The 12,698-nt window shown below is 43.6% G+C and overlaps 1 protein-coding gene across 1 annotated transcript in view; it reads left to right on the top strand.

The window, feature by feature from the left end:
* The window catches only part of abcc12 (ATP-binding cassette, sub-family C (CFTR/MRP), member 12), a 114,214-nt gene extending 102,556 nt beyond the window's left edge, over window positions 1–11,658 (top strand). The window contains exons 26-30 of the mRNA XM_068049908.1: window positions 642–801; window positions 2,836–2,914; window positions 9,383–9,496; window positions 10,725–10,889; window positions 11,566–11,658. Of these exons, the coding sequence (XP_067906009.1) occupies window positions 642–801; window positions 2,836–2,914; window positions 9,383–9,496; window positions 10,725–10,889; window positions 11,566–11,658 (611 nt within the window). The remainder of the gene's footprint in view (window positions 1–641; window positions 802–2,835; window positions 2,915–9,382; window positions 9,497–10,724; window positions 10,890–11,565) is intronic.
* Window positions 11,659–12,698: the final 1,040 nt, after the last annotated feature.

The following is a 12,698-nucleotide window of genomic DNA, read 5'->3' as shown; positions in this document are numbered from 1 at the left end:
AGTTTAGGGAGGGAATTCCAGAGCTGAGGGCCATGGCAGCTGTGAAGGCATGGCCACCAATGGTGGAGCGATTAAAATCCGAAGAAGGGTCACTGACTCGAAACGTTAACTCTGCTTCTCTTTCCACAGATGCTGCCAGACCTGCTGAGTGAATCCAGCATTTCTTGTTTTTGATTAAAATCGGGGGATGCCCAAGAGGCCAGAATGAGATGAGTGCAGATATTTGAGGGTTGTCGGCTGAAGGAGATTTTAGAGATAGGGTGGGAAGAGGCTTTGGAAGAATTTGAAAACAAGGGATTTTTAAAAAATAAAATAAATCGAGGCTTTGCTTGATCAAGAGCCAATGCAGGACAGCGAGCACAGGTGGATGAGTGGTGTGAGCTTGGTGTGAGTTAGGACACAGGCAGCAGAGTTTTCGATGATCTCAGATTTACTGAGGGTAGAATGTGGGAGGCCAGCCAGGTGCGCACTGGAACAGCCAAGCATAGAGTTAACAAAGGTATGGATGAGGAGACTGACACTGTGTCTTCAGATGATGTCACTGAGGGGCTGTATGTCGATGAAAATTAGGATCCTTACATTCATATCAATTAGATAACATGCAAACAGACTTCTAAAATATTGACAGTTTTCTGTTGCAGGCAAGTCATCACTGACTATTGCATTGTTCAGACTAGTTGAACCAATCACAGGGACCATCCTGATTGACAACATTGATATTTGCACTATTGGTTTGGAAGACCTGCGAAGTAAACTTTCAGTCATTCCACAGGACCCAGTTCTGTTTGTTGGTACAGTGAGGTAGGAACTCTTCATGTATTCCACAATTATTACCAGATGTTAATGGCACAATACAATGTTGGTTTATTTTAATTTGCTCCATGATTCCTGTTTTGGTGCCTTTCCTACACACTGCACTTTCCTTGGAAGTGCAGAGACTTGTTCCCAGGTTTCTATCCATACCACCTATAACCAGCTATTTGGAAGCAGACAAGTGGAGTGCAGGATTTTTGTTCTTGTTCCGTCTTATAGAAAAATGTGTGACCTACACTTGGCACCTTCCCATATTGGACTAACTCACATTCCTGTTATTGTGTTTTTTTTTAAAGAGATACAGCACTGAAACAGGCCCTTCGGCCCACCGAGTCTGTGCCGACCATCAACCACCCATTTATACTAATCCTAAACTAATCCCATATTCCTAACATATCCCCACCTGTCCCTATATTTTCCCGACCACCTACCTATACTAGGGGCAATTTCTAATAGCCAATTTACCTATCAACCTGCAAGTCTTGGGCATGTGGGAGGAAACCGGAGCACCCGGAGGAAACCCACGCGGACACAGGGAGAACTTGCAAACTCCACACAGGCAGTACCCGGAATTGAACCCGGGTCGCTAGAGCTGTGAGGCTGCGGTGCTAACCACTGCGCCACTGTGCCGCACACAGTACAATTTAAGAACAAAAAAGTAGAAATAACAGGGAAAGGCAAACATTACCATTAGTAATGAAAACAGTTGCCATGCAGCCATAATTCAAACACCAAAAATGTTTATTAATAATGAAGCCAGGTACACTTGTTAGTAGACAATCCAACTGACATCTGACTCACTGGCATCATTACAGGACACTAGTTTTATTTCCCCCAGAGAAATGTTTCAGTATCAAAGCTATGGCATCAAATATCCCTAGTGGAAATATTAGACCACTTGTTCCAAGTTACGGGCTGGATTTTATATTCCCGCTGCCGGGAGCAGCCACAGGTGCAGAACATGGCGGCTGTCCCTCATGGGACCCGTGCTGCCGTGATTACGCAACGGGCAGCCATTTTACATACTCACAGCATTCCCCCCCAACCCTCCCCAATCACATGGCGGGGGCGGCCTTGGCGACGTTGTTCATGGTGTCACCCGTTGAAGGAGCAGGTGCTGGTGCCATTTTAAAAAGGCTGCCAGCCCTGCAAATAGTACACCATAACGCAGAGTTCACCCCTTCCCCACCCCCACCACCCATCAGAGTGCAGAGTTCACCACTTCGCCACCTTGGTGACGCCAGCTTTCCCTGGACGGGAAAGTGAAGGCATGTGAGTGCCGCAGGTCACGCTGAGGATCAGGAACTGAAGGTAAGATCACTGCAGTTTAGATTTTAATTCATGCAAATATGTAATATAAATATGCTAACTCAGGTCCCATCGCAGAGTGGTGGAAGGGCTGCCATGGAGCTTCCCCGCTGCCGGTAAGATTGGTCCCGGCAATCCCAGCATCGGGTTTCTTGGTGCCACTGCTGCTCTAATTTTCCGCCTCTCCCCACCCTGCCCCGCCCTCCGACCGCCAAGGAACCCAACGTCAGGCTCAGAACAAAATCCAGCCCACTGTGTTGCCTATTTCCTTTTGCTTTTGTAATGGAACTAGAAGCGTTATAATCTTTGTCCTTTTATCTTTATAATCTTTATAATTATTGTCAAGATTCAAATCCACAAATGGAAATTATAAATCAGAGAACACTGGATAAATCTGAAATATTGCAGATATTTGCAGTATTATATACCAAATCCTCACAAAGCTGGAGATTCATCCTCACTGGTTGAAGTGGCAGGATGAATTATCAATACCATTGCCTATATCCTGTCATATTGTTCTGTCTGAATATTTTACTGTAACACTTCTTTAAATCTTGCACTATTTTGTTCAAATTCCTGTGGGTATTTAGCATCTTGATAACCAAGCATTTGTCTGCTTCAAAATAATAGCACCTTATTTGAACTCCATAGTCACTTATATAGATATTGAGATGAATTTATATCTAGTTGATTAGATCCTGTACTTTTCCAAAGGTACAACTTGGACCCTTTTGGGGATTACAAAGAGGATGCGATTTGGGAAGCTCTTGAAAGGACCTACATGAAGGATAGGGTATGCTGAAGACAATTCAAAGATTAAAAACACTATGCTCATTAATGTTAATAAATCAGGTGATTATGCTTTTAGCAACAACACTAGACTTTTTTTTAATGTTTAGTGGCATGAGAAGTTTTATTCATAATCATAGCAGGTGTTGTTTTATAAATTATTTCAGCAAGAGATCCAGATAATGTGTTCAGGTACAGTGGCAATAAAATCCAGCTCTGTAGCACCAGTTTTGGGTGTAAAAGGCATCCACACAGCATGTGCACACTAATGCGGGCCGCGCCAAATGCCATTTCATTGAGGGCTTTAGCGTGTGCATTAGAAATGTGCCCCGGATGTATACAGATTAGGCAGACTGCAATGAGTAACACTGATTTGACTCTAGTAGTGCCATTTTTGACCTGAATATTCCAGCTAATGCTCTCTCTCAACCTTCAACAGTTGAACATGTGTTCATTGGCAGACAGATCCCACCCCCTAGCGCTGTTTAAAGGGATCATTAACTAATTTCAGGTTAGCTGCTGATCGATTTCTACAAGCTCTGTCTGGAGTTTGTAGAAGTGCTCTGAGTTTTCTACTCTTATCTAAAGCTGATGAAGCCTGTAGGGTGTGGTGTGGCTCGTGGTGAAGGTTTTGGGTTTCACTTCAAGAGTTCTGCTCAGACCACTTGCTCCCAGTCATGGGTGCTGTAGTTATCATCCCCCTTGGCCTGCAGTAAGACAGGGAGAATGAGCAGAGATGGCACAGAGGAGGACAAGATACTCGAAGGCAGAGAAGGAGGAGGAGGTGGTGGAGCAAGTCTCTCAGCAGGAGGCCATATCTACCCAGGGTCTTCAGAGAGCAATTCTCCTGCCTCAATGAGGAACAGTGCGTGCAACATCTCCGTTATATGAAGGAGGTGCTCACTGAAAGCTGCCACCTGTTGCAGACAGGCCAGTGGCCTTAGAGCAGGGTGAGGATGACACTGCCTGTGACTGTAAATGGACTGATGCCATAAACCTCTTCGCATTGGGATCCTTCCAGGCTGGAGCAGGTGGAATCTCTAACATCTCACAGTTTGCTGTCCACTACTGTATAAACGAGGCTACTGACACTCTATATGCCAGGAGAGGGGAGCACATTGCATTCTCTCTTTCCAGAGGAAAGCAGGCTTCCTCATTGTGCAGGGTGCCATTGATTGCACAAACATTACTTTGCAGGCACTGCATCTAAATGCAAAGAGTTCCATTCCCTGAATGTGCAGTCGGTGTGCGACCATGCTCAGCACATCATGCATTTGAATGTCTGGTACCCTGGCAGCAGTTATGATGCCTTTATTCTGCTCCAGTCTGCTATATCATCAGTATTTGATGTACCTCATCAAACCAGAGGGTATTGTCGAGCAGACCATTGGAGTACTTAAGCAACACTTAGGCTTCCTGGACTGCTCTGGAGGAGACCTGCAGTACTCTCTAGAAGGTGTCTCCTGATTTGTTGTGGTTTGCTGCAGCCTGCACAACCTTGCCATCATGATCTACATCTACCACCAGGTATACTGTGAGCAACTGAGGAGGAGGAGGAAGGGTGGACACAACCAACACATCCCCTTTCTGTTGTCCGTGAGCATCTCATCTGACTGCAGCGCCAGTCAACACAACCCAATTCTCCGTTCGCCAACAGTCCCACGCTTTATCTTCCCTCTGTTGATGGCCATCACAGTGTCCTTTTGACCACATTGCTGAAATAAAAGCTACCACAAAACAAACATTACAAACTATTCAATATTCCATACAAAAGTCAACTCATCATCCTTGTGTATTCCCTTAGTGCCTGTCTTCCATGTGACTTTGCCTTGTCTCATGCTCTTACACAGTGCTATCCCAGTGGCTGCAACATGGCTGGTGGAAGGCTGCTGCCTTTCAGTAGGCAAGACTGCAAATGGCCTTGCAGGATGCCCTCAAGAAGCTGTGGCCCCAGACGGTCCGGTTTTGGACTGCACTGCCTCAGCATGGGGGCAGCAGTCTAGGCTGGCTGGGTGACAGGTAACAGCAAAGATGCTGGCAGAGTGGCAGTGATGGGAACACGTACGCTGTCATCTAGAGAGAGAACAGTAGGTGTGTGTTCCACAGAGCCATTAGTACTCCCCCGGTGCGACGCCTCAGCAATCTTAGTTACCTGTTGGAGAACAGATTGTTGAACTACTGAGAGACCCTGAAAGCTCACTTGGATATTAGATTCCTAAGCCATGGTGGCAAAAGTCTGAGCTTGCATGGCAACAAGCTGAGCTTGCATGACTTCAGTCTGAGCTTTCACTGCAGTAGTCAGATGCTGGGTGGCTTCTGTTTGGGATACAATGGAAGCCAGACATCGGCCATCAGATGCTGCAATATGGTTGGGTCCACAAGTTGGCTACCACCTCCATGCTGGAATGGATGGGGTCCAATCTCTGTGCAAAGTTATGTGCCATGTTGGTGCCAGACTCCTCCATGTTCCTTGACAATGAGAGCAGGCTTTCTGGCAGGCCTACCAATGCACCAAGCATTTCTGTGTGCATACCCATCAGCCTTTTCTTGTACACCACTCCATTGAAGTCCTCAGTTGAGACCCCTGCAGCAGAACTCATGTGTGACCTTGCCCTCTGGCCATCTGGCACCTGTGTGACCATTTCCCCCTGGCAAGGCTGCAGGACACTGGTATTCAGTGACGTGCCAACATGTAGATCCCGCCTCTATACTCCCCTCTAAAGTATACACAGTTTTAGTATCTGAGCGGATGGCTGCGAATATGAGATCAAATGATGCTGTTTCATTATCATTAGGTTCTTCTTCTTCCTCTTCTACTTCACTCTCCTGCACCACTGTCTGGCCACTGAAAGGAGAAAGGCACAATGGTAGGATTGCGGAGATGAGAAGGGAAGAAAGCAATAGGTGCAAGCTTAGACCATATGCAGCTTGTAAATCAGTAGAGATTGTGTGATTAGGGGAAAGTGGGGTGTGAGGAGGAGGATTAGGCAAGAGCATACCATCATCTTCGATCCTTTCAGCCCTACTGCTGGCCACAGCCTCAGTCATGGCCACGCCAAACATGGCTAGCATCATGTCCTGCATTGGGCTGAGGTCATAAAGCGGTGCCTGTCCCTGGCCGGTTCGCTTCTGCTGCCTTTGGTTGTATGCAAGAGAGAGGGAAGTGTGCCAGTGAGTGTTGTGCAATCTGTTTGGATGATGTGGCTGTCATGGTGGTATAGCCATGTGCAAGGTGTGAGGTATGGGTGTGAGGCATGCAGCAGTGCTAAGTGTGCAAGGATATGGTGAAACTATGAATATTAGATATGAGTCGTGATTGATGAAAATTGGTAGGTGAGAGATGAGGTTGTGGTGCATTGAGCAGTGTATGAGGCTAGTGGCGCAGTTGTTGGAATATGGCATTTGAAGATGCATTGACTGACCTTGACCACTCATATGAGGTCATTGGACTTTTACGGCACAGCTGGCAGTGACCTGTATGGCTATCTGCTCTCATTGCCTTTCCAGAGTTTGTCCGGAGGGCCTTCTGGACTCCTGTGGATAGAGGACGTCTCTCCTCCCGTTGACCTCCTGCACCGAGGCCTCCTGTACTGCATTGGATAACCTTGGAGCCCACTATGTTGTGCCATTCCTATGTCTTTCCCAAGGTCAAAGCCACTTGTGCAATGAATTCCAGCACTTTCTCGATCCAAGATGTCCTCCTCTTTAAGAACTGTTGGCTTGCTTTAAGGACCACAGGCTAACTTGAATGCATGTTATTCTCTCAGGATTTTGCATCCCCTGCTGTGGAGTCTAGTCATTCAACAGTGCACTTAGTGCAAGCTGCACATTACAATCATGTAAATGAGCAGGCAGCACAAAGTTCACAATCCCCCGTGCTCGTTTTCAGTCTTATCCAATATTTCCCCCACTATTTACTTCAGTTCAAATAATACTTCAGATGTTATTTTATAATCTTGTATCATTCAGAGCAGCTTGTACAGGATAGTGCTTTAAATTCACTTTGTTAGAATACTCACTTTTCCGTACCTTCTGTTTCTTTGTACCAAAACAAAGACTTGTCCTTCGTAAAGAATGAATCTGAAAAGAATACTACCACCTTCTAATGAATGCATTTATTTTAGAACAAACAAACTGCAGGAGAACATGGTCCCGAGATGTACCGACGCTGAATGACTATCTCTTCCTCCAGCACCTAAGCAGAAAAAAATTAATTTCGGCCAACACAACTCCAGATCCGCTATTATACATCAATCACCATACAGAAAGATTACCAGTCAGCCCAGTCCAACGAAGTATTAACAGCATGCTAGCTGCATTGCTGTTAAGCGATATAAAATACGACCTAGCCAATATTAATAGTATTCTTTGTGAGACATGAAACACTAAGACAATGAAAATACTTACTCTACTATTTAGATCACCAAAACTCTGATAATCAGCAGCAACAAAGGCATTGGGCTGGATTTTATGTACTCAGCAGTGTCCGTAAAAGATGGCGACCAGCATGTGTGGGTTTTACTCCGTGGAGCCGCCGCGATCTTAGACGCAGCGGCTTATTAACATGGCCGGAACAGACTACCCCCACACCGCCCCGATGTCGTGGAGGGGGCGGGCAAGCCGTCCCCAGCAACGGCGTCCAGCGCCACTGCGCAGGCGCCATTTTTAAGGGCTTCAAGCCTTTAGAAGAAATTTTAATTTTTAAAGGGACCTAAGTGTTAAAATTTAATTTACACATTACATTACATCTGCACTCTCCTCACCTACACCACCAAGGAATAATCGAGTCATTAATAGGCCATTCCCCCCAAAAAAATCTTTAATTCAGATCGCGACCTTCCCTCCCCGACCTTTAATAACTTTAACCCTCAACCCCTTCCCACCATCCACCTGCACCAATCCAAAGAGTTTGACCCCACTCCCCCCTCTCACACTGAGAAACCTCCTTCCTCCCCCCTCCCCACAGGTATTGCTCCTCGTTTCCCTGAACGGGGATTTGAAGGCATGGCAGTGCCAGCTGCCAGGATGAAGATTGCTGCGGCACTTCAGGAGTGGGGGGAACATCATTAATGCAGGTGAATTAATTTATTTGAATATTCAAATGAGGATCCTGTTGCCGAGTGGCAGGGGGTTGCCACGAGGCCTCACTCCCACTGGCAAAATCAGGATGGACCCTGCCAGCGTTGAGGTTGGTGGCGGCCTCATTCAGGGCAATCTTCATGTCCCACCCCCCGCCACAGATCCCGACGTCAAGGCTCCTATAAAATCCAGCCCATTGGTTACTGTTATGAAAACCCCACATGCCAAATAGGAAATGTTAATTTCATAGATTGGAACTTTGCCTGAGACTTTTACTGGAAATTGTCACAAATAACTTTTTTAAAAGAACAGCTAGCAGCCAAGATGGCCACGGACATTTGCATTTGAAACACCAAAGGATTAGACTGGAGACAAATAAGATTGACTCAGCCCAGCCAGACCAATGGGGTGGTCTCAGATTCAATTACCTGAGATAGCCTTATCAATGTGGTCGTCAAGAGCCATCAACACCCACTGACTTTGAAAGAGCCAATGTGCAGCCCCCCCCCCCGGCACCCTCGCTCCCAAGTATGTCTGGCAGCCTGGGGGGAGAGCCTTGAATTTCAGAGAACATTCTAGAAGAACATTAAAACACAAAGAGGTGGTCATGTCATGTGACTGCTTGTGCAACTCTGGGAGATTGTGAGTTGTGACTCAGAAAGCAGACAGTAACTGGAAGCCATCAAGGGAACAGCTCTTTCTCTCTCTCACCCTCTCTCCAGTAAAGACCTAGAGAAGCCTCAGCAGCAGCTGGTAAAGCGAAACCTACAGACCAGCACAACCAACAACTATGATACAAGGGTCAAAACTCCCTCTTCTGCCTTCCAGAGCCTGAGAAGCAGACCTACAACCGTGCACGTCGCCCAGCGACGACTTCAGGACTACAATTTCAACTAAGGACTCTTGGACTGAGATTCAGTATTTAAATTCTATTTATTTCAGACTCTACTCCAACCACCCAACTTTGTTTTCCTTCTGTAATTTATTTGTATGTGTGTGTGTGCGTCACTCATATGAATGTGAGCATGGATGTGTCATGTATGTTAGTAATTTTAATCAGTTTAGAGTGATAAGGATAATAAACTTACATCTTTCTTGTTTAAACTCAAGAAAACCTGTCTGATTGGTTCTTTGGCAATTATATTAGAGGAACAGGAGCAAGTGCTCACTGAGGTGGTAAATTCAATCACTGTTATAAAAAAGATAAACCCTGTTGCAGTCAAACCAGAGAAGAGGCGAAAGGGGAGCCTGAGACCCCCCTCTTCACCTGGTTGTAACAGTTACATTCTCATGTATACAGACTGGTTAAAGATTATTTTCAAATTTTTATCATCAGAACAAGAAAGTTACTGTTACTTGTTTAATGTGGAAAAACTGATTTTCTTTTAAAAAGGTTTCAAAACTTCCAAAGAAACTTGAGTCAGAGGTGATTGAAAATGGCGAAAACTTTTCTGTTGGAGAGCGTCAGTTGCTTTGCCTGGCAAGACTGCTTCTGAGAAGTTCAAAGGTAAGAAAAAGAAACTGAAAACTAGACCTTAACAAAAGGATGAAAAGCATTAAAGGACTAAACAGATGTTATCAAAATGTCATGAAGTTGACCGTTGCTGACAACAGATTGGTTACATTAATCTAGAAGTTCTTTTCTAATGCCATCACACTGATTTCAGGTTATCGTTGTCTGCTAGAACAATAAGTAAATTAAAGGCAGGAGTGTGATGAAATACTCTCCATTTGCTTGGATGAGTGCAGCTCCAACAACACTCGAAGTTCAACACCATCCAAGACAAAGCATCCCACTTGATCGGCACCCTATCCACCACCTTAAACATTCGCTCCCTCCACCACTGGCACACAGTGACAGCAGTGTATACCATATACAGGATGCACTGCAATAACTCGCCAAGGCTCCTTTGACAACACCTTCCAAACTTGCAACCTCTACCACCTAGAAGGACAAGGGCAGCAGATTCATGGGAACACCACCACCTGCAAGTTTCACACCAAGCCACACATCACCCTGACTTGGAACTATATCGTCGTTCCTTCACTGTCACTGGGTCAAAATCTTGGAATTCCCTTCCTAACAGCACTAACCTACACCAGGTGAACTGCAGGGGTTCAAGAAGGCAGCTTATTACCACCTTCTCAAGGGTAACTAAGGATGGGCAACAAATGCTGGCCTTGCCAGCGACGCTCACATGCCAGGAACAAACAAAAAAAGCACCAACACGTGCAGTGTGAATGTGTTTAACCCTGTAAAGGCGAACAACAATTGAAAAAAATGAAGTTCCACATGTAGTGCATCTTATTACATTTCATGCAAATTGCTTCATATCAAAGTACTTTTTGAAGTAAGGCCACTGTTGTTATGTAAACAAGCAAAACTAGTTTGTAAAAATGAATTGGGTGATTTCAAGTATAATGACCAAGCTCCTGTAAGTGGTAAATATTATTTCTGTGGACTGATGAGTATACTTGTAAAACAAAACATATTAAAATGTGATCTGTTATCATACTAATTACATTTTATTTAGTATTGTGATTTTTAACTTTTCTTCCTCACCATGTCCAGTCTAGATAGCTTACTGCTGTGTTTGCCTACTTTACAACAGTGCTTCCATCTCAAAATAATTCATTCACTGTGAATTATTTTGGGACACCCTGGGTGTATGAAAAGTGCTTCCCACTGAAGAAATTTTGTGTGACTAATTTACTAATTAACATTTCTCCATTAGATTATAGTTTTAGATGAAGCTACAGCCTCCATTGATACAAAAACAGATTCATTGGTTCAACAAACCATCAGAGAAGCGTTTAAAGACTGCACAATGCTGACGATTGCACATCGACTAAACACAGTTCTAGCATGTGACAGAATTCTAGTTATGCATAATGGAAAGGTAAGGAATATCCTGTAGAACAATATTATCATCATTGTGCAAATGCCCCAGTCATTTTCTGGCACTATTAGCAAGTTTCTGCTGGCAGTACTAATTGGCAGCCCTGCTTCTGGATAATTAAAATTTTCCCTCTCCTAATTGCAATAGCTGTATTATTGCATTTAATCACTTGACCATCAGACGGTGACCACTGGGATGACCATTTTTCTAGCCTGTTAACATTAAATTAGAAAAAAAACTCGAGTTGGTCATTTGTAAAGTTTTAAAAGGTTTCATCCTATACCTGCATAACAGTGAGCACAAATCCAAGTGATTATTCTTGGAAGTGCAGTCAAGTACTTGAGACAGCAGAAGGCACAATATAAATGGAAGTGCTTTCTTCACCATTAGAACATGCTGGAGTTATGTAGCTGCAACTGTTAAAGATTATAAAATATTAGTGGGGATAAGACTAACCTATAACTGTTTAACTAAGAATAGGAAACTGGCGTGATGGGATGACGTTTTCCCTCTCCTATTCGATAGGCAGAGCCCATTATGCTTATCTTTACTACAACGCTAAAATTCACAACTCTGGTTGTAACACCATTATTCATTATGCCCAACATTTTTTCATTAGTCTGCATTTGTTAGAATACTGATAAGATAATTACAATATTCTGCTATTTTTTCTCAGGCTGTGGAATTTGACAAGCCAGCTGTGCTGGTAAAGAATCAGGACTCAATTTTTGCATCTATGCTGGCTGCTACCAACAAAATAAAGTCATAAATATGCAAAGAAAGTTCATATCTGTATTCAGAATTTCTACAGAATGATATTTTGATTAGATCAGCAGAAGATTGAATCAAATGTTCTTGGATATAAATGTACCTTTGGAGCTGAATTCATTTTTTTTTGAATAAACCAATCAATTTAATAAGCATTTACTTACAATCTCATGTTTTGGCTATTGAAAGGAGAAAATAAATTAGCTCCAAGTTTTATTTTATTATAATGCTGATATGTGGTAATTTATTTCAGGAAATAAAACATTAGAGACTCCCTGTAAGATGTTTTCTGGTCTGTATGATTTTATTGATTGAAATTCCTTATTACTATTACAATAACGCACACAGATCAGTTAATACATTGAGATCAGTTAATGCTAGTTCTCTTCTGCATGCTGGAAGTAATTCACATTATGCCTGGTCAATATTTCAGGGACAATAAAGCAGAGACAAGCATAGTTTGCAAACCCTTGGTATGAATGGTCTGATTGATGCAATTTTTCCACAGACAGGAACCCAGACAAGTTGCCAAAATAAAGACTGAAGGGGGAATATTTACGCATTAGCACATTTGTTAAAATAAAAAGTGGTATCAATATGCTGATGTAGATTGAATGCAGAGGCTTTGATTTGTACCTGTAACAAAAGCAAAAAATGTTGGAAATAGTCAGCAATCGAGGCAACATCTATGGAGACAACAGGCAAATAATGTTACAAGTTACCCTTCATTAGAAATCTATTTTATCATGTCTTCCTCAACTGCCTGTCAAACATGGGATGATCGGGAGGACCAAAAATTTTTTGTAGTCACTTTGATGGTCAGCTCTGGGACAGAAACATGCGACTGTGGACTGGGGTACCTGATTTCTGTGGGGGAGTTGACAGAATATGACCATCTGAGGGCCAATCCTACTTTGACTCCATGGCTGTAAGTCTTCACATAAGAAATGGACATCCATTTTCAAGGGTCAATATACGTAGAGGGGTAGCTTAGGGAGACACATCTGTATAATTTTGATACACCAAGGATATTTTAAACTA

Source organism: Heterodontus francisci, chromosome 17 (genome assembly GCF_036365525.1).
Source record: "Heterodontus francisci isolate sHetFra1 chromosome 17, sHetFra1.hap1, whole genome shotgun sequence".
Lineage (NCBI taxonomy): Eukaryota > Metazoa > Chordata > Chondrichthyes > Heterodontiformes > Heterodontidae > Heterodontus > Heterodontus francisci.
The sequence above is the reverse complement of the archived record's forward strand: the minus strand, read 5'-3'. Positions and strand labels throughout refer to the sequence as shown.